Source organism: Diceros bicornis, chromosome 26, assembly GCF_020826845.1.
Source record: "Diceros bicornis minor isolate mBicDic1 chromosome 26, mDicBic1.mat.cur, whole genome shotgun sequence".
Lineage (NCBI taxonomy): Eukaryota > Metazoa > Chordata > Mammalia > Perissodactyla > Rhinocerotidae > Diceros > Diceros bicornis.
This window is the reverse complement of record NC_080765.1, coordinates 21,447,018-21,467,635: the sequence shown is the minus strand read 5'-3', so window position 1 is coordinate 21,467,635 and position 20,618 is coordinate 21,447,018. Positions and strand designations below refer to the sequence as shown.

The following is a 20,618-nucleotide window of genomic DNA, read 5'->3' as shown; positions in this document are numbered from 1 at the left end:
GTAGGACGTTTGGTATGTGAGTGTGTATTGTGTGACTGTGGCCAAGGAAGGCCTCACTGAGAAGGTAACTTTGAAGTGATGGCCTGAGTGAGGAGAGGATACGCAGCTCTCTGGGAAAGAGTGTTTCAGGCAGAGAGAATGGCAAGTGCAAAGGCCTTGAGGCAGGAGTGTACCTGGGGTTTTCTAGCAACAACTAGGAGGTGAGGGTGACTGGTGCGTAATGTATGGGGAGAGTTGTAGGAAATGAGGTCAGACAGCTGTGGCACAGGAAGGAAGTGGCACAGGACCTAGGGCCTCACAGGTCACTGTAGGACTGACATAATCTGACTTTGCCATAGCTTTGAATCTGCAGTCAAATCCCAGAGGACTGGGGCCAGCCCCGTGGCGTAGTGGTTAAGTTCGCGCACTCTGCTTCGGCAGCCGGGGGTTCACAGGCTCAGATCCTGTGCACCTGTGTAGGTGCAGCTACACACCACTTATCAAGCCATCCTGTGGCAGGCGTCCCACATATAAAGTAGAGGAAGATGGGCACAGATGCTAGGTCAGGGCCAATCTTCCCCAGCAAAAAGAGGAGGATTGGCAACGGATGTTAGCTCAGGGCTAATCTTCCTCACCAAAAAAAACAAATCCCAGAGGTCCAAAACCCTTCGCATCAGTTTGAGCCCTCACCACTCTGGCCCAACATCCAGGTCACTGTCCCTATTGCCAGTCCCTGACCTGGGCCTGACCCAAGTCAGGCACAGCCCGAGTTCCCAACCCCCAGCTCCCCTGAGCTTGCCCCTTGGGGCTTCCAGCAACAGGCTCTGCCTCAGGAGACTTGAGAAATGACACCCATGGCCACAGCTCTCACACTCTTAACCACCTTCCAGCATCCCAAGTGACAGGAAGCTTCATCTTTGTTTCTGAGGCAAATGTGAGAAGCCTTAGTGAGTCACCCCTTGCTGTAAGAACAAGAGAGAGAGACAAGGAAAGAAAAAGACTCAGAGTGATGGCAGAACTCAGGGAATGGAGGACTCAGAGATAGAGACAGAGAAGGAGAGGATGGCTTTGAAAGTGGTGAGGGAGGGAGTCTCGTGATAATCCGGGGGAACAGCATTCCAGGCAGAGAAATGCCCATGGCAGAGGTCCCAAGATGGAGCAAGCCTAATGTGTTGGAGGAGCTGTAAGGAGGCCAGTGTGGCTGGTGACAAGTGGGTGAAGGAGAGAGCAGGAGGAGGTGACGTCAGAGAGGCAATGAAGGGCCAGATATCCAGGGCCTGTGGGCCGCTGTAAGAATGGAGCCATTGGAGGGTTTAGACCAGAGGAGTGATGTGATCACTCTGGCTCTTGGGTGAGGGCAGATGAGGTTGGAGGAGGGAAGCAGAGAGACAGTGGGGAGGCTCCTGACAGAAACCCAGGGGAGAGACAATGGTGGCTTGCATCAGGTGGTTAGGTTGGAGATGGTGAGAGGTGGTTAAATTCTGGATATTTTTCGAAGGTAGAGCCAACAGATTTCCTGATGGATTGGATGCAACATATGATAGGTCGTGTGAAGGATTCTTGGAATTTTTTGTCCTAAGACAAAGAGGAAGCCACAGGATTGGCTTTAAGCAGGGGGATGACATGGTTGTATTTGTGTTTTTGAAATACTCTGGCTGCTAGGTCGAGAATAGTCTGGAGGTGAAGGATGCAGCAGAGGACCAGTGAAGGATGGTGGTGGCTTGGACTAGGGTGAAGTAGGGTAGAGAGGGTAGACAGAAGACAGCATAGCTCTTCCCACATCTGGGCCTTTGCACAGGCTGCTCCCAATCACCCAACAGTCCTTTATGCCCAACAAACACTATTATCATCCAAACTCTAGGAAGTCCCTCCCCTGTGGTCCCATAACCCTGGGATTTCCCCTGTTCTAGCATTTATCATGTTAGGTTTTCTCTAACATCTGTGAGCTCCTCAGGGTTGGGACTATGGCTCACTGGGCTTCATGAGCCCCAGGCCCAGCACGGGGTCTGGTACAAAAAAAGCTCTAGAGAGCTTTTGTTGAATGTATAAATGGAAAGAATATGAATCAAGGAAGAGATCAACTCCCTGATATTTGGAGCTCACCAAAGCATCGCAAATACTTTATTATTTTTTTCTGATTATGAAAGTAGTATGTGCTCTTTATTAAAAAAACCAAACACTAGATGATATATATATATATCATAGCAGGAAAGATCCCCCAAACCTCATCTTCTATACTCTAGAAATAACTCAAGACATCTCTAGAATCTAGAAATAACAACTGTGCAGAGTTCAGTAAATATCCTCCCCCCAATTTGTTTTAATGTATACACTAAAAAATGAAATGTTTAAGAGGCAGAGATGTGGGAGAGAGAGAGGCTGAGAAAGACGGACTTCCTGCCTAGCTGGTGAATAAGATGTAGCACACACTGTTTATAATTGGCTTTTTTCTCTACTTGCATTATCATGACAATCTGTCTATGTTAGTACATGTAAATCTGCCATATTTTGTTAAAGGTCGAATAGTATTCTATCAAATGGATTTATTTAATTGATATAACCAACTTCCTGTTGTTCTTGGGTATTTAATTATTTTCTTTCTCTTTTTATTAAAAGATTTCCTTGAACATCCTTGTTGCGTTTATTTTGAGGCACCAGGTTTTAGGAGGGTAGTTGAAACAGATGTCCTTCTGGGGTTGTTGGAGGACTTGCGGCTTTGTCTTGTAGGGAGTATTGATATAACTGAAGCTGTTCAGCCCGGAAGAGGGAAGAGTAAGGGGTGACATGAGCCCTGTCCAAATTTCTGAAGGGGCTTTCAGATGAGAAAGAGAACAGACTTGTCCTGGGCATTTCCATAGGGCAGAATCAAGTCTACAGCATGGAAGCCACAAGAAGGCAAATTGGCATGTAATATAAGAAAGCGTTTTCCTACAGGCAGAGCTGCTGGAGACGCGCTGGCAGTTGACCTCGTAGAGAAGTCACGAGCATCCCATCTCTGGAGGTGTGTAAGCAGGGCCTGGTTGAAGATTTAGCAGGAGGTAGTATACAAGGGACTTGTATGAGGTGGGGGAGAGTTGAATTAGGTGACATTTGGGAGTCCTTTAAAATTTGAAATTTTGTTACTACAGTGTAGTAGTCGAAGGTATCATAGAGGGTGGCATTGAAGATGTTGTCCTGATGCCTTAGAGGACTGGGAAGATTTTGATAAGTGGTGATGGGGAATGCACATTCCAGGCAAAGAGGATAGGCTGATGAGAGAATGGGGAAGAAAAGTAGGATATGAGGCTGAAGAAAGTTATGGAGTAAGACTGAGCTTTACCCCCGGTAACAAAGAGCTTTTGGTGTGTCTGCCTAGCCCTACAACCTCCACTTGAGAACTGCTTCCCCACCCAGGGCTGGAGGGTGAGGTGACCAGATGCTGGTTTGTGTTTATTTTTATTTTTATTTTTTTTAAAGTTTTATTTATTTATTTTTTCCCCCAAAGCCCCAGTAGATAGTTGTATGTCATAGCTGCACATCCTTCTAGTTGCTGTATGTGGGACACGGCCTCAGCATGGCCGGAGAAGCGGTGTGTTGGTGCGCGCCCGGGATCCGAACCTGGGCCACCAGCAGCAGAGCGTGCTCACTCAACCGCTAAGCCACGGGGCCAGCCCTGGTTTGTGTTTAGATGTGACCCTGTTCCCTTGGTCGTAGGTGATTACTGTAGGGTGGACATTTCCCTCCAGCTGGGCCAATCAGATTCTCCCTCCTAAGAGTGTGGAAATTTCAAGATCTTAGCCTCTGTGATCTTTTCAATTAAGTCTATGTAAAGTTGGGATGATTTGCTACTGCAGGGCAACCACTTTCAACCTTTGTTGAGGAGGTAGAGAAAGGTGGCCTGCAGAGAGAGAGAGGAATGGGGGAGATGTGGTGTCCTTTCCAGCCACCTGGGAGACCCGATTGTATTTGAATTCCCCTAAGGGCTTTGTGATATCCTTTGAACAAATTTATCTCTTGGTTTTAGCCAGCTCAGATGGGCTCCTATCACTTGCCACCATACGACATTTGGCCAAGACCCTCTGAATTAATAGGGAGTCATCCTAGGCTTTGAAGGGAGTCATGCATAGCTCTTGAAGGAGCTTCAGGAATGTTTAGCTGGAGGAGGAGTGGCAGAAGGGGTTGCGAAGGGTGTGATACATGGTGAGACCAGGAAGGAGGCCTTCCTCATCATTTAGATATTAGAGATAGCTCCTGCTTCCCCCAAACACTTCACCTCTTTATACAGTGCAAACACATCTTCCAATAACAAGTCCTCCAGGTTCTGTTTGATTTGTTTTCTAAAAGAACTCAAGCTACCTGGTCAGAAGATGAGAAATATTTTCCTTTTTCCCATCAAGGTAGAGTGATGGCAGGGAGTTCGCTTTCCTTGATGTAACAAATAAAACAGACGGGGGTTACCGATATCCCCATTGGATATGTAGCAGGCCAAACTTGGGGTCTGGCCCCTTTGGAAATTCAAGAATGACTGGACATGTCTGGAGAGCTAATGAGGTGACTCTTTCAAGAGGGAAGACCTTTTCAAGAGGGAGCAGAGGAGATTCCTGAGAGTGGAGAAGACTCATAGCAGAATGAACTTGGCCCAGGGATGAAATCTTAGTCGTCAGAGGGGAGTAGTGATCCTTTCTGTACCTAGTGGCTATTATTCAAGCATATGTCTGGCTCAGACCCTTGAACATAAATCAGGGTTCAAGAGAGAGAGAGAAAGAGAGGCTGAGAAGGAGCATAAGTGAAACCTGAAAGAGCTGCTTCACCAGACTGTACACACTGCAGCCCAAGCAGTAGAGCTTGGGGACACCTCTACCATGATGTAAGTCAAAGCAGAGAGAGAGAGTCTCTCCAGCTCTATCACAACCTCCCCTCAGCTTTGGCATTTCAAGAGTTTGGGGCCAATAGCCAAGAATTGTTGTGTCTAATGTCTTGTCTAGAGAACGACAGCCAAGGTGTGAAGCCTGGAGCAGCTCACATACCAGGGAGTGGAGCACAAGTGAAATGCTTCTGGAGACTTTCTGAAATAGCACAGGGAATTTGCAGGAAGCTGGAGATCTTATACTAGCAGGTGGGGGTAATAAGGCAACAACATGGGAGGATTAAGACTAATATGATCCTATTTGAATTCACAGACTGGTGAGTCCTGTAGAAGTCTGACCTACGTACAGAGGAAGGAACCAAGGCCGAGAGTGGTGAAGAGATTCATTGGTACAACATAGCAAGGCAGGACTGCCCGGAACTGGTTCCAAGGTCTCTGTCCCTGAACTGTATATGCTCTTTGGGCCACAAAAATCAACCACACCCCTAGAGGCTGGAAATGGAGCCCCTGGAGTAAGGTCACACAGTGACAACGGGGACCCATGGACTGCGTGTGAATACCCAAGGGGTGCCATCTTTAGAAAATTCCTACCTGTGGTGCGCTCAGCTCAGCCCTCCCTCAAAAATCCAAGTAGAGTTTCTAGAACTTTCGAATGCCCTTGCCCTCCTAGTGGTGAGATCATAAGGGCCTTGGAATAGGGTGGTGGCCTCCAAGCCTCACCCACTGTGGGCCCCTTTGGGCCTCACTGACCGCCTGTCTCCTGAAGCCCAGCCTCTTTCTCTGGGGAGTTTCGCCTTCTAGCCTCCTGGCAGGTGGGCAGAAGGGGAAGGAACACTGTGGTGACCCAGATATTTCTGTCAGAACCATCCTGACCAACGCAGCCTGTGTCACTGCGCCCAAGAGGAAGTGGTGGGTGGGGAGCCTGGGCCAGGAGACAGCAGCTGATATAACCAGCAGCATTTGTGCCAGGAAATCTTTCGTGTGAATCTGAAGAGAGAACTTTGCCCTGATTTGTCCTGGGTTTGTAGGCAGTCAGGCATGATGGACTGGTGTAGGCGGGAGGGAGGTCCCAGTCTGCTTTTCCTGCTGCCATCCTCATCAGCCAGAGGCTGATTTGTCCCCAAGCATGCCAGAGGCTCCCTGCTGCCACACCCTTGCTTATTCAACATTTTATTCATTTAAGAGCCACAGAGAGAAAGGGTTCAGTGTGAGAGCATTTGTGGACTGGGCCTGGAGAGGCCATAGGAATGGAGGCAGCCTTCCATGATATCACTGTTCTTCGTTCATGGATCTCATGACTTATCTCTCATGATATCTATTTCTCTGCGTGTCTGCACCATTCTCTCCTCACTTATAACTGGCCAATCCTCTCTGTGGTCTCCAGTTCAAGTTCTGGAAGGAGCCATCAGGTTATTATTTAATTTTATATATTTATTAAATAAATTCTTGGCTCTGGGAATTGAGCCCTCCTCTTTCAACTCCTTCAAACTCTCCCTTTTGGACATGCAGATTTTTGCTTCTAAGAGCCTAGACCTTGGAAAGCAAAAGCCTCCTAACTATCCTCAGGGGCCAGGGCAGCCCCAAGCATTCACTCATCAGTAAATATTTACTGACTAAATATATACCTACTATGCTCTGGGCCCTATTTTAGGTACTGGGGATACAGTGAATAATAGCAACAAATAATAATACTGCCTGGTGGAGTTTACATTCTAGTAAGGAAGATGAACAATAAATTAGATGAATCAGTAAATTAGATAGGATAAGCAGAAGTCTATAAGTGCTAAGGAGCAAAGATATAAAGGAGATGAGGGAATGAGCCATGAGGCTTTCTTGGGAAAGCCAAGCAAGAGAATATGTGCCAAGGCCCTGAGGCAGAGGTGTGCCGGAATCATCAAAGAGCCAGGATAGCACTGTGGGTGGAAAGGAGTGAGCTAGAGGAGAGGAGTTCAAAGAGACAATGAATACCTGATAGGTTAAGGCTTTGTGGGCCACAGTGAGAACTTTGGCTTGTATTTTGAGTGAAATGGGGAGCCACTGGAGAGTTTTGAGCAGGAAAGTGAAGTGATCTGACATATTTTTAAAGGATCCCTCTGGCTGCTGTGTGGAGAATAGACTGTAGCAGGGCCAAGGTGGGAAGCAGGAAGACCAGTTAGGGGACTGCCACAAAATCCAGGCAGAAGGAGCTTCTGGGCTGGTGAACATGCAGAGAGTGTGGAATAGTGGTGCCCTTGGAGAGGGCGTGGAAGCTCCCAGCTCTTGCCCCATACCTTGCCCTCTGCGTCTCTTCCATCTGGCTGTTCCTGAGTTATATCCTTTCATAATAAACCAGTGATCTAAATCTTCTACTTTATCGTCCATTACAACATCATTGTAGGAGGTGTGTAAGAGAAGCAAAATTAAGTTGATTCACATATATAAAGAAATCTTAATAGACAAAACTGGACAATGCAATATCAAGAAAAAATAGCAGGAAATTGACAAATAAAGAAAAGGAGAACTGGTAGAATTGCCACAACTACTCTGGAGAACAATTTATTATTATGTATTATTTTTGAAAATGTATATGACTTAAAATTTATACTTATGGGTATACCATAAGGAAGTGTTATAAAGAATATACAAAAAGACATATACAAGGATTTTTATTGAATCTTTGCAACTCAATATCCATCAGAAGAGAAATGGAAGAATACATGTTAGCATATCTGAACAATGGAATATTATACAGCTGTCAAAATGAATAAACCAGAACTACATATATCAACTTTGATTGGTCTCACAGACGTAATATTGAGTTAACAAAGCAAAGTACAGAACATTTAATACAGTTTTGAAGTTGTTTTATGTCGATTAAAATAATAAAAATTATATATAGATATTTATCTTGTGATGTTTTTTCATACTAAAATATAAAAGCGTGATTAGCCTCAAACTTAATTATAATTATTGCTTCTGGGGCATGAGACTAGAGAGGCTAATGTAGGGGAGGAAGACCATCCTCTACTCACTCTGGGTCCTTTCTGACTGGGCTACAAATTAAATTGACATAAGACCGAACAGCAGGAGAAATTCAAACAAAGCTTTATAACATGTATACATGGAAGAGACCCAGGAAAGACTGGGTAACTGGACAAAATGGCAGAGGTTCTTATCTTAAATACTATCTTCAGCTAAAGACAAAGGAGGATGTTGGGAGTCGGGGGAGTCAGTTATGGGAGATTACCTGAAAAGCACGTTAAACAAGAGTAAAGTTATTATGCAGATTTAAGGCCTCACCTTCCACATTAAGTTTTTAGAGATGAGGTCATCCCCCCTTCTTCCCAGTACAGAGAGGGAGATACCTTTACAAATGGAGATTTCCCTTATAAATGTAAATGTTTGGTAAACAGAACTTTAATAAGAATGGGCTTAGCAAGGACCCTCCCAGTCTATCAATACCCAGAGTTATCTGTGGTGATGGCCTGTCCTGAGGACAGCTTTCTTTTTTTTTTTTTTTAATAATTTTATTTATTTATTTTTCCCCCCCAAAGCCCCAATAGATAGTTGTATGTCATAGTTGCACATCCTTCCAGTTGCTGTATGTGGGACACAGCCTCAGCATGGCCGGAGAAGCGGTGCCTTGGTGCGTGCCCTAGATCCAAACCCAGTCCGCCAGCAGCAGAGCACGCGCACTTAATCACTAAGCCACGGGGCCGGCCCTAGCCTTCTATCTTAAGTCCTTTTAGGCAGTTAGTCAGGGGGAGGTCAGAGTTTCTTTCAGAGTCTTCTGAGCCTTTATTCTCTTCAGCTGGAAATAACCCACATACCAGAGTGGCACATCTTGGCGCCGCCTGCCCTGAACCCCATCAGGAACATGGAGGATTACAATATTATTTGTATTGATATATTTATGAAAAAATATAAAATGATCTGATGCAAAAAAAAAAAATAATAATCCAGGCACAAGGTGACAGCAGCTCAGATCAGGGAATGAGCAGAGATGAAGATGTGAAATGACTGGCCACAAAGTCCTGTTCGCTCTCTTGAGTGGAGCAAGAGAAAATTCTCTCTCATCGTTTTCTGATGAATGTGTAGAAAAATAAGACATAATAAAAATCATTTTACCTTTCAGAGGACACAGAGGACTTGAGGCACCCAGGCTCCTGGCTCTGTCTTAGATGTGCAGATTCTGTGTACCTAGAACTTCCCAGGCTAGGATCTCATCTGTCACTCCTCTGTAAGATGATATGTTAGAGTCCATTTTCACTATCTTGTATGGAACAATTCATAATAAGTGAAGCAACCAAACCATCTTGAAGAGAACTGCATCTGTTGGGTTCAGTCTGTCCGTGGCCGCCTTTGCCCTGGGCATTGCTCTTGGGTCCAGTTGGCCGTCACCACACCAGCAGGGTCAGTTTCATACTGTTCATTTGATGCAGCCAAGACGACATCGTGCAGAAAGCACCTACTGAAGCTGCTTTCCTCAGAAGGGGGGGCCAGTATGGCCAACGCTTCAAGTTTCATAAACTCCTCTCTAGATGCTTAGTCTATATGAATACTGATGAGACATTTGGTAAGTTAGAGCACTAGGTACAGAGAGGCAACGAGGCCTTTGAAAACCGTGTCACGGAGCTCAGACTTGATCTTGTATATGCAAAAGGAGAATCTTCTGAGGTTTTAAAGTGTAAGAGAGACATGCTCAGGTTTCTCAAGATTAACATGGTAGTACCTGGGAAGTAGAACCTTCTCTAGAGGAAGGAGACCGAGGGAAGGAATAGCTGTAGTGGCAGTAAATCATTCCAGTGAGAACTGATGAAAGTTTGAACAAAAGGAATAGAATTGAGAGACAGTTCAGAGGACTTGGGCCCTCAGAGAACTGACAGTCTGAGACATGATGAAGGCAGCGGGTGCCTGTGACTAAGGAAGAAGTGTATGTGAATGAGTGTGTGTGTGTGTGTGTGTGTGTGTGTAAGGTGCATCCTGCCTCTGGACTTCCCCATGTGGTCCCAGCCTGACATCTTTGCCTCACAACTCTTCAGGGGAATCACCTGCTCTCTCCTGCGTTGGGCCCCTGACTTCCTGGAATCCTTGGGGCTTACTTATACTTTTGGCTTCCTCAGCCTTATAGTCCTCAAACAGAAGAGAAAAAATATATATTATTCTTTTGTTTTTTTAAACTGAAAGCCAGAAAATGATAAAAATGTAAATGAGTAAGTAATTTGCCTGCTGAAACATACACATAAACTATAATCCAAACAGTGGAGACTTTGAGATTGTTTCCTGAATGCCTTTTATCCCAGGTGTTCTAGTCGTTGCTGCTAATACACTTGAAGTTTCTATAAATTTAAACCCTAATCCAAGCATCTAAAATTTGAAACTGGCCTAAAAGAAAACCTTCTGTACTGTAAGCCCTGACTTCTTCATTTTTGTGATGCAAGTATCTGACTTAAGCTTTGATTGCCTTGGTATCCACTTCAAAAAAGGCATCCACTTCAAAGAGAGCTATCTCAAATAAACGCATTGACAGCCACATGACTAGATAAAAAAACCAGGCTGCCTCCCCTTACTGAAGCTTCTTTGTTTTAGAGATCTTGGTTGATTTCAATAACTAACCATTTGGACTACTTTGTTTTTCTTTCCTGCTCTTTAAATTCCCAATCTTATGTTTTAAATTCACCAATAAAGAGTGAGCCTGTGAAACCCTAGGTCCCCACCCTCCACCCCAATAAAAGCAGAACCCCAGGCTCGTGTGCATGCTTTCTCTCTCTGTCTCTCCCCATGAACTCGCTGTGTGGCCCCAGTTACGCTGTGTAATTGCCAGGTCTTGTAAGTAATAAACCTTTATTTTTTCAAAGTTTCCTGATGGTTATTGCCAAAGGGCGTCTTGTAATCACAATAAGAACCACAAGGGCTGGTCCAACCACAACATTGGTTATTGATAGTCTGAGACCCACACAAAACGTCAGCAGTATTGTGTGATTGCCCTTGCAGTTAACCTAGGGAAATGCCCTTTACTTGCAACTTGCTTACTAACCACCTAACTCAGATGGGTAGCACCATCTGGGAAAGGAGCACTGCTTGTTGGGGGCCTATTGCACTGCTATGTGCTTTTGCATACTGCCTCTATTGTGTGTTGTCTGTGGTATCCAACCAAAAGTTCATGCCTGCCGTAATAATCCAAGAATCTCTCCAGAGCAGCAAGGTCAAGGCCATGTGTTCTAAGAGAGAATTAGATCACTAATTATAAAGGCCTTAATTAACTATTAATGTGCAGAAGGGTCTTCCATGCCTCAAGGCCAAAGATAGCCAAGGAGAGTGGATTGGATCACAAGGCTGTTGTTGTCTTCCAAGGAGAGGCTCTAGGCTAAAGGCATAAGGAAAAGTTTCCCTTAGGTGAGGAGGATGGGAGACCTCCATCTGTGACTACTGAGTCAGTGAATTGTGCCCAGACTACGTGTCCTAACCCGGAAGAGTGAAATAGCCTTGCAACCGGAAACTAGTGGCACCACCAGAGGGAAAATACAACAGGACCTGCAGTTTCCTTGTCACCACTTCACTAACTACTGTCGCTCTTCATCCCCTGACCTGATGGGATATTATGGGTCTAATACCTGGTGTGATATTGCTAAAAACTTAATGGACAAATATAAATGTCCTGAACCTCTGGTGCCAGTGCCTCCTAAAAACCTGAGGAGGCTCATCAGCTCCTTGATAAATGCAAAACCCCATGGAATCTTCCTGGGTGTTACTCAGTGCCATGGCATACCAACATGCCAAGACACTCCAGACGCCTAATGGCTCTCCCCAAAGACCCTGCACATATCATGCTAGTGGAAGCGAACCCCGATCCTGGAGAAGTCTCTTGGGACATCCTGGAAAGAAAAACGGCCACCTATGAGGAAGGCTCATAGTGACATCATCCAAAATTTTCCAGTAACAACACATAAGATTAAGGCAAGAGGAGAAAATCAAGAAATAGAACTAGGATCAGAAATTATACCTTAACTGAAATTCAAACCTTACTTAAAGATTTTATGTAGCAGGAAGAAGAGAGGGGAACTAATTGGCTATTGCAGGGTTTGTTTGTTTGTTTGCTTGGAATGGGCTCTGAATTGTTATTCACAGCTGCCAAAATGCGTCAAATTGGCGGTATCTCTAATGACCCTAAATTCCTTAACTTTCTTTCTCTTTCTTTTTTTTTCTGTTCAATTCACAGGTTTGGGGTTCACAGGTTCGGATTCCAGGCACGGACTGATGCACAGCTTGTGGAGCCATGCTATGGCGGTGTCCCGTATAAAGCAGAGAAAGACGGGCATGGATGTTAGCCCAGGGCCAATCTTCCTCAGCAAAAAGAGGAGGATTGGCATTGGATGTTAGCTCAGGGCTAATCTTCCTCACACACACACAAAAAAAGAATTTTGCAAAGTTAAATTAAATGATGGAAATTAATTGAATGTCTAGACCATTTCCAAGTAAGATAAAATACTGAAACATTAATTGCTAAACAAGTCTGTTTGCCTACTTTTGACCTCTTATTACAGAAGAACTAAAGATATTTGGATCTATTAGTAAGCATGTCACATTGCCACATTGAAAAATTGTACTGTGAGGAAGCATATGTCTCTAGAAATTATGAAATGTATTCATAAATTTGCCAATCTAAAGAATGCTTGTGTGGCAGACAGTTCACAATTGCCTACTTCTTAGATTTCACTGTAAATTAAGGTTTCTGAGGGTTGAAATTTCTGGTTAATATATGTGGTTAAAACTACTGGAAATAATAAGGGAAATGTCTCTTGTAGGCAAGGAAATTTGGATGTGTTATGGGGTAAGAAACATGTGAGGTATGGAAATGCATTTTTTTTAAAGGAAAGGAAAATGATTTTGTCCTAAAATGAGGCTAGTTGTTTTAGTATGGAAAGAAGAAAAAATATAGGACAAAAAGTCTGAATGTAAAAAAGAGAGTTATGGAAGGTTTGTGGAAAAAGAATCTTGGGAAAAGAATTTTATGTGTGGTCAAGCTGGCTAAGAGTAGAATGGATCTAATAAAGTAAAAAAATAATAATTAATGAATGAATTTTAATATCAAAAATGTACTAGCGTAAAATTAGAATTTGGGTTTCTCTCTGTTGGAAGGACAGAGTTTTCTTGGACTGTTGGTCTGCTCTTAATAAGAGATTATGAACCTTTTTTTCCTTTTGGGTAATGTACCTGGAAAACAAAGATTTTGTGTCTTACCAAATAACTTACTGTGCTTCATGTTATCTTTATCATCAGGTCTTTGATTACTTAAGTAAACCAAGTCTTCTTGATATTGAAAGAGCTAAGTTTTGTTCAGAAGCATGTAACTTTCTGTATTTGCCTTTGAAATCTTTTATTGTCACTTTGGTTAAATGGATAATTAAGTATTGTTTCATAATGATCTGTGACCCTTTTTAGTCAAGTGTCCAAAACTTTTTGATATTTTTGACAAACTTCCCCAAATCAAATTCTAAATGAAGTTTTTTTGACCTGGAAATAACTTTGGGATTTTTCAGAGAGACCTGGAAAATTGCAAAAGATTTGTTTTCCCTCCTTGTAAAAAGAAAGACATTAAACTAATTAGGTTTATTTGATATGTTAAGTTACATGGGAAGCATTGTCAAATAAGAAATAATGCTACATCTTCTTTATGGGTATTCTTGTATGGATATATGTTATTAATATAAATGTTACAGAAATTATACGAAATTCCTAAAAATCTGATATGTAATGTTATCAGTAATAATTCTATTATTATCTTGAAATGTGTCACAGAAATAATAAAATTTTCTTGTCAATTGCATTATAATGAACTCTAACCAAATCTTTAACCATGCCATTTTTAAGCCTTTTATCATTGGTAGACAGTTATTGTTTTACTCTGATACTTTTGCAAAAGTGTTCCTGCACAAGTGTTTCATCTTCAGAGAAATTCAGGGAAAGGACTCTGACAAGTACTCCAGAAGACAGCTCTCTGATAAATTTCAGACCATACCACTGAACTGGGTAAGAATTTACAGAACCCTAATGGAGAAACTGATGGCTTCATAAAACTTGCAACAAAAGATCAAGATCAACATGTATTAATGACATGGGGCTGAATGAACTGATGAGGATGATTATAATTTTTAATGACTTTTGTTTGAAACATTGTTGGTTCTTTAATCTTTGTCAGTTTTTTTTTCCCCCAGATTCAAGGAAACCTCTTCTCTTAAGCTGTCTATGACTTACAGCAATTTGGTAAGTATATCTTTTTGAACAAGGATGAAACAATTACTTTTTCTCCCTACCTGATCCCTCCAGAATTAAAAAACTCTCAGTGAGTATTATTATTTTCATGGCAATATGGTTATTTGCATAAGTTCAATAAGAATCTGTTCTCCGTGTAACAAGACACAATTGGAAACATTGATTTTATTACCAGGGCTTTGACTGGAATGTCATGTTGGAGAGAGATGTACATAAACTCAGATATGACCAGACACTTTATGGTCGACTTTATGGAGCCTATAAAGCTCCTTGGAAAAATTGGCCTGGTACCTTGCATACAGGATTTCCAGCCACCTTACCAGGTGAGTAAGGAAGGTCACTTCCTGGTGTGCCCAGGAGCTTCAGGATATTTTGGGGACCTCGAGAAGAGAGGAATTCACCCACATCTATAGATATTGCAGGCAAAGTCTGATGGCAAGTTTTTGGCTTCGCTTCTTAGCCTCCAGAGGCCTTTAAAAGTTCAATCTGAGACTCCTTATGAAAAGTTTCAGCAAAACAGACTTAAAAGAACCTGTATGGTCAATCACTATTCTTGCTGCTCTTATGTGAATAACAAGGCCAAGTTTAATGAGACTAGACTTATTTTACAAATTAGTCTTATTTTGATTTTCTCTGATAGAAATGGGGATGATTGTAGAGAGAAAAAAAATATATTTCAGTAATACACCCTTGTGGATATCAAATTCTTGTGTTGTTAGTTGTCCTTGAGGTTTTGTTTTCTATCTGTAAACTGGACTGGATACTGAATTCTTCTGGTTTCCTCCAATATCTGGCTACAACTCTTCAAACTAACATTTCCAGTTTTTCTCCCATCCTCTGACTTGGACTCATTGAGAACTAAAACTGCCCTTTCCCAAAACCATGCAAGCTATAGTGGAACAACTTGATAGAAACTTCAGAGAAATTACAACAGCTCGTAAATGGACAATCTTCATGCCTGTTGCTGTGTGGGCCACTCAGAGAGATCACCAGAGACATTCAAACTACAAACCAGGAGACTCTATCAGGTTGCCAGTGTCTGCCCTCACTCCCTCTGAAGATGCCTTGAGCCTGACATCTAGAAATCTTGACTGGCTGCCTTCAAAACTCAGAAACTGGGATTATAGTCTGCTCCAATTATTAACTATTGTTTTTCTTTTGTTTCCATTGAATGCCTCTTATTAGATACTTGATGCAAGTACTTGCACCACATATGTTACCACACCAAGGGCATGATGTGCTCACTGCAAGACAAAAGCCAATCATCAAGAGGCAAGACCGTGGCACAGAAAGGGCATTTATTAAGCAATAAGCTAGAAAATCGGAAGATTGGGGGACTAGCATCCTAAAGAACCATTTTAAGGGGGACACAGAATCTTGAGGCAGTTATACAGGCCAGGGGATTATAAGAGATAGGGTTAGGAATGTTGACCCTCTGGTGTTATAGACTGAGTCGCCACACCAGATAGACTCTCCGTCTGGGGTCATCACGTTCCTAAAAAATGCCAAAGAACAAAGTTATCATCTTATCGCCACCGGGGGGTACATGCACAAGCAGGGTTCATAAAATCTACAGAGCAGGTAGATCTCCTGGAGGGTGCCTATCCAGCTGGGTTAGTTAGTCAGAGGTCATTCAAAGTTATAATATGGTTTCTTTTCTACAATATGGCTTCCCTTATGTCAGCCTTGTGTTGAGCTGGTATAATACAGGCCTAACTTGGGGAACCCACCTGCATCACCAGCTTCTGAAATGAAACACAACCCTTTAACTGAACTGACCTATTATCAGGACTAAGGGACTAAGTCAATGAGATATGGAGCAATCTACCAACTCAGGACAGGCTCAAACCTACTTAGATTAGATGGCTTAAGGTGTTGAAATATTTCACAGTATTACCCAAATCTTTGAAGAGATTCCTAGGGCCCCTGAGATGACTGACTTAGTTTCATTTTGGGACTCTTTCAAGTTCGGGAGAATGGTTATAGACTGGATTTCAGACTACAGTATTGCTTGTATAATTATTATAGGATTTTGCTGCTATAATCCTATTTAGATGTGTACTTTCTGGGTTAAAATATGTCCTACCCCTGACTTTTAGCGTATCAGCTACTCAGGCAGTTAATGTCCTCACCATTGACCCATGTCTCAGCATTACTGGGTGGATCATAGTGTAAGCTCTGACAGTTTTTTTTTTTTTTCCTTTTTTGTAATGCAAGTGCCTGACTTAAGCTGTGATTGCCAAGGCATCGACTTCAAAGAGGGCTATCTCAAATAAATACACTGCCAGTCACATGACTAGATAAAAGACCGGGCCTTCTCCCCCCACTGAGGATCCTTTGTTTTAGAGATCTTGGTTGATTTCAATAACTGACCGTTTGGACTATTTTTTTTTTCTTCCTGCTCAAATTCCCAATCTTACGTTTTAAACTCACCAATAAAGAGTGAGCCTACGAAACCTTAGGTCCTCACCCTTAACTCCAATAAAAGTACAACCCCAGACCTGTGTGCGTGTTCTCTCTCTCTCTCTCTCTGTCTCTCCCCATGAACTCGCTGTGTGGCCCCAGGTGTGCTATGTAATTGCCAGGTCTTGTAAGTAATCAACAATTATTTTTTCAAAGTTTCCTGATGGTTATTGCCAGAGGGCATCTTGCAATCATAATAGGAACCACAAGGGCTAGTCTAATCACAACATTAGTTATTGATGGGCTGAGATCAGCACAAAACACCTTCACGCTTGAGATGGCTGATTTGACTATTAATTCCGGCTTAGACGTTCTATGGTGAGATAATTACGGTTTTCCCAAACAGGTCAAACCTGTATGGTTAACTACTAGAACTAACAATTTTTTGTATGAAGAAAGTATGACTCCAAATTGTTAACAATGGTTATTCTTGAGATTTAGGAGTGGGAGGTGGATGTTAAAAGGATGTCTTTATTCTTTTACTTTACACACTTTTTTAATGTTTGAATTTTAAGATGTATATTCTTTTTGAAATTTTAGAACAAAACAAGAGAATTTGGTTAGATGTAAATTGGAACTGCTGTAGAGAGAAGCAAAGAAATCAGTCTGACTTATCTGATTTGAACTGAATTTGAAAAAGACTATCTGCCATTATCTGATTACCGTGAGCCAACTTGTCACGTTGTAACTGTGTAGTGGTAGATTATAGATAATCTGCCTGCAGAAGCCTTCCCCGTGGCAGTGGCACTGAAAGTGGCCTTGCAGGTTGTGCAAGATTTCCTCACAACACAGGGAGAATCTCAGTGCCCTTCCCACTTTCCCAGAAACAAAAAAAAACTTCCTCTATTCTGTTGTGTTTTCAATATTTTTACTTTTTTTTTATTTTTTATTTTTTTGTGAGGATGATCAGCCCTGAGCTAACACCCATTCTAATCCTCCTCTTTTTGCTGAGGAAGACCGGCTCTGAGCTAACGTCTATTGCCAATCCTCCTCCTTTTTTTCCCCAAAGCTCCAGTAGATAGTTGTATGTCATAGTTACACATCCTTCTAGTTGCTGTATGTGGGACGCGGCCTCAGAGAAGCAGTGCGTCGGTGTGCGCCCAGGATCTGAACCCCGGCTAACAGCAGCGGAGCACGCGCACTTAACCACTAAGCCATGGGGCCGGCCCTAATATTTTTATTTTTAAAATGTTACCCAAGTTATACATCCTCATTGTAAAAAAAAAAAATCAGACAACACAGAAATGTATAAACCTTATTCTGTTTGGAGTTTGATTGTGTGTCCCTTCAGATTTTTCACACACACACACACACACACACACACAATTTCAACTTCTATTTTTTGTTTTTTATTTTTTGAGATATAATTCACATACTATAAAACTCATCAATGGTTTTTTAATATATTCACAGAATTGTGCAAACATCACCAATATCTAATTCCAGAACATATCATCATCCCAAAAAGAAACACTATATCCATTAGCAGTCACTCCCCACTCCCCACTCCCCGATCCGGGCCCTTTTGTGCCTGGCTTCTTTAACTTAGCAAATGTTTTCAAGGTTTGTCCACGTTGTAGCATATACCAGTACTTCATTCTTTTTATGGCTGAATAATATTCCATTGTATGGATATACCACATTTTCTTTATCCATTCATCAGTTGACGGACATTTGCATTGTTTCCAGTTTTTGGCTAATATGAATAATGCTGCTATGAGCATTCATGTATAAGTTTTTGTATGAACACATGTTTCCCTTCTGTTGGGTCTATACCTAGGAACTGCTAGGTTATATGGTAACTCTATGTTTAACTTTTATGAGAAACTATCAAAAACTATTTTCCACAGCAGCTGCACCATTTTACCTCCCCAGTGGCAATGAACAAGGGTTCCAATTCTCCACATTCTCACCACCACTTATTATTTTCCTTCTTTTTTATTATTTCCTTTCTTTTTTAGCCAACCTTGTGGTATCTCGTGAAGTGGTATCTTATTTTGGTTTTGATTTGCATTTCTCTAATGACTAATGATGTGGAACATCTTTTCAACAGTGTATCATGGGCATCTTTCAATGTCAAGAGAAAGCTATCTCATTTCCCCCCCCCATCTTATTTTCTTTCTTCCTCATGCTTCTTTGTGGCTACATAGCATTCCACTATGGTTGTACTACAGTTTATTGACCTGTCCTCCACTGAGCTGTAAAGAACCCTAAGTTCCTATGTTGGTGAAAGACTAAGACGCAGCAGCTCTTGGGCAGAAGGGTCAACTACTGTGCTGTCTGCTTCTAGATGATATGAAAATGCAAGCAGGAGCAGGAAATGTCTCTAACCTGCTTACACTTCCTCTCTGAACCGTGCGGTTTCACAACACTTACAGGCACAACCCCCCTCTCCCACCCACCCAGTGTCATCAGCCTGGCGCCTCTGTGAGAAAGTTCCACTGCAAGAGGCCCTGGAGCATTATCATTTCTCTCTTTCACCCTGTCTAGGTTGCCAGCAAATCTCGAGGGCCCTCTGAGGCTGAGCCGGGGCTGGGTCCCTCCAGCCGCTTGAAAGATGAACACCTGCATCATCATAATGAGGCTGCTGCTGTCTGGGCCTTTTCTCTTTGGTAGGCAAGGGAGGAGGGGAGGGAAGGGACATGTGCCTGTGACCAGGGCTACTGCAGGGCTTTATGGAACTGGAGTAAAGGAGGAGCTGCTCTAAGGGTGGGATTGGACATGGGTAATGTGGGGCCCAGGAATCCCGGAGAAGAGGAAAAAGAACGTTGGAATCCAAAGTATGGGCAAGGTATGGAGGAAAAGACAGAAAAGGGAGACACAGGAGGCAACAGTTAGAGATGGGGAGTGGGCCTTTAAAAAAGGCAGATAGTTAATGGGTACCTTGAGGTGGGCTGGAGGCTGGTCCTACCTGTGGTACTAACTCTCTGTGCCATCTTAGGAAAGTCCTTTCCCCTTTCTGGGCGTCAGTCTCTCTTCATCTGAACAAATGGCCGGCCAGCATCTCTGACATCCTAGGATGCTGTGAAATAAGCCTGATGCCTGGAAGGAAAGAAGGCCCAGAAAAGACAGTTTGGGGTTTGCAGATGATGCCTAGGCTGCCTGAGGTGGGGGATGGGATGGGGGAAACCGAGATCTAATGGCTAACGAAGAGACTGGTCCACGGTGGGTTGGGGAGTGAGGGAGTATTAGATGAGTGAGGAAGCAGCTTTGGAGGGATCAGGGGATCCTGAAACCCTAAGTCTGTGGGAGGAAGCCTGAGGCTAATTATTTGAGTTCTCAGCGAGCCTGGGCCCCAGGCCCGAGGGAGAAGTGGGTGTGTGGGGAGATGCACCTTGCCTTGGGGCATCACCATCGCATCAGGGGGCCCCTTCCCTCTGCTCCTGTCTCACGGGCCTCCGCCTTCTCACCCTTCCTTCTTTGCTAGGAAGCCAAAAGGGAAGTTGTTGTGTCCTTCCCAGGTCCTGGCGCTGTCAGAGCTCTGGGTCGCACGGGGAGGCGCTGCTTCCAGATTTCCCAGAGTCAAGGCTCTGAGGGGAAGTCCAAGGGGGCACGTTCCAGCTCTGCCTCGGGGCGTGGGCGGCGTGGGAAGGAGGGAGCGGGTTTCTTGTGGGTCTGCTGCTTGGGGCACGTGGGCGGCGGCCAATCAGGGCCCACAGCTCTGGGGCGCGCAGGGTCCCCGGGCGGAAGTGGCTGAGGTGCCCCTCTCTCCCTCAGCCCCGGCCTCCAGCTACAACCTGGACGTGAGGCACGTGCAAAACTTCTCCTTCCCAGACGCCGGGAGGCATTTTGGGTACCGTGTCCTGCAGGTTGGAAACGGGTGAGCTGCCGCCCCAGGCCCTCCGTGTCCTGCAGAGCCGGGGATGAGGCGCCCAGATGCCAGCCCCGGGTTTCGCTAGACTGTGAAACAGGCGGGTCGTGAGGACTATCCATCCATTCTCGAGGAGTACATGGTGGGATTTCCCGGAAACAGGAGCAAGGCCAGCAGATAGTAGGACAAGGACGATCCATCATTACAGTGCCACATAAGTCCCTAATAGAGGGGAAAACATGTGCAACTATGACATACAACTACCTA

General features: G+C 43.6%; 1 protein-coding gene across 3 annotated transcripts in view; it reads left to right on the top strand.

Moving 5' to 3' along the window:
• The first annotated feature begins 18,958 nt into the window (after positions 1–18,958).
• ITGAL (integrin subunit alpha L) overlaps positions 18,959–20,618 on the top strand; it is a 39,244-nt gene continuing 37,584 nt past the window's right edge. For all 3 annotated transcript variants that reach the window (XR_009224079.1, XM_058569631.1, XM_058569630.1), the window contains exons 1-2: positions 18,959–19,152; positions 20,258–20,360. Coding sequence is in view for 2 of the 3 variants with exons in the window: in XM_058569631.1 (XP_058425614.1) it covers positions 19,098–19,152; positions 20,258–20,360 (158 nt within the window). In the remaining variant the exon portion in view is untranslated. The remainder of the gene's footprint in view (positions 19,153–20,257; positions 20,361–20,618) is intronic.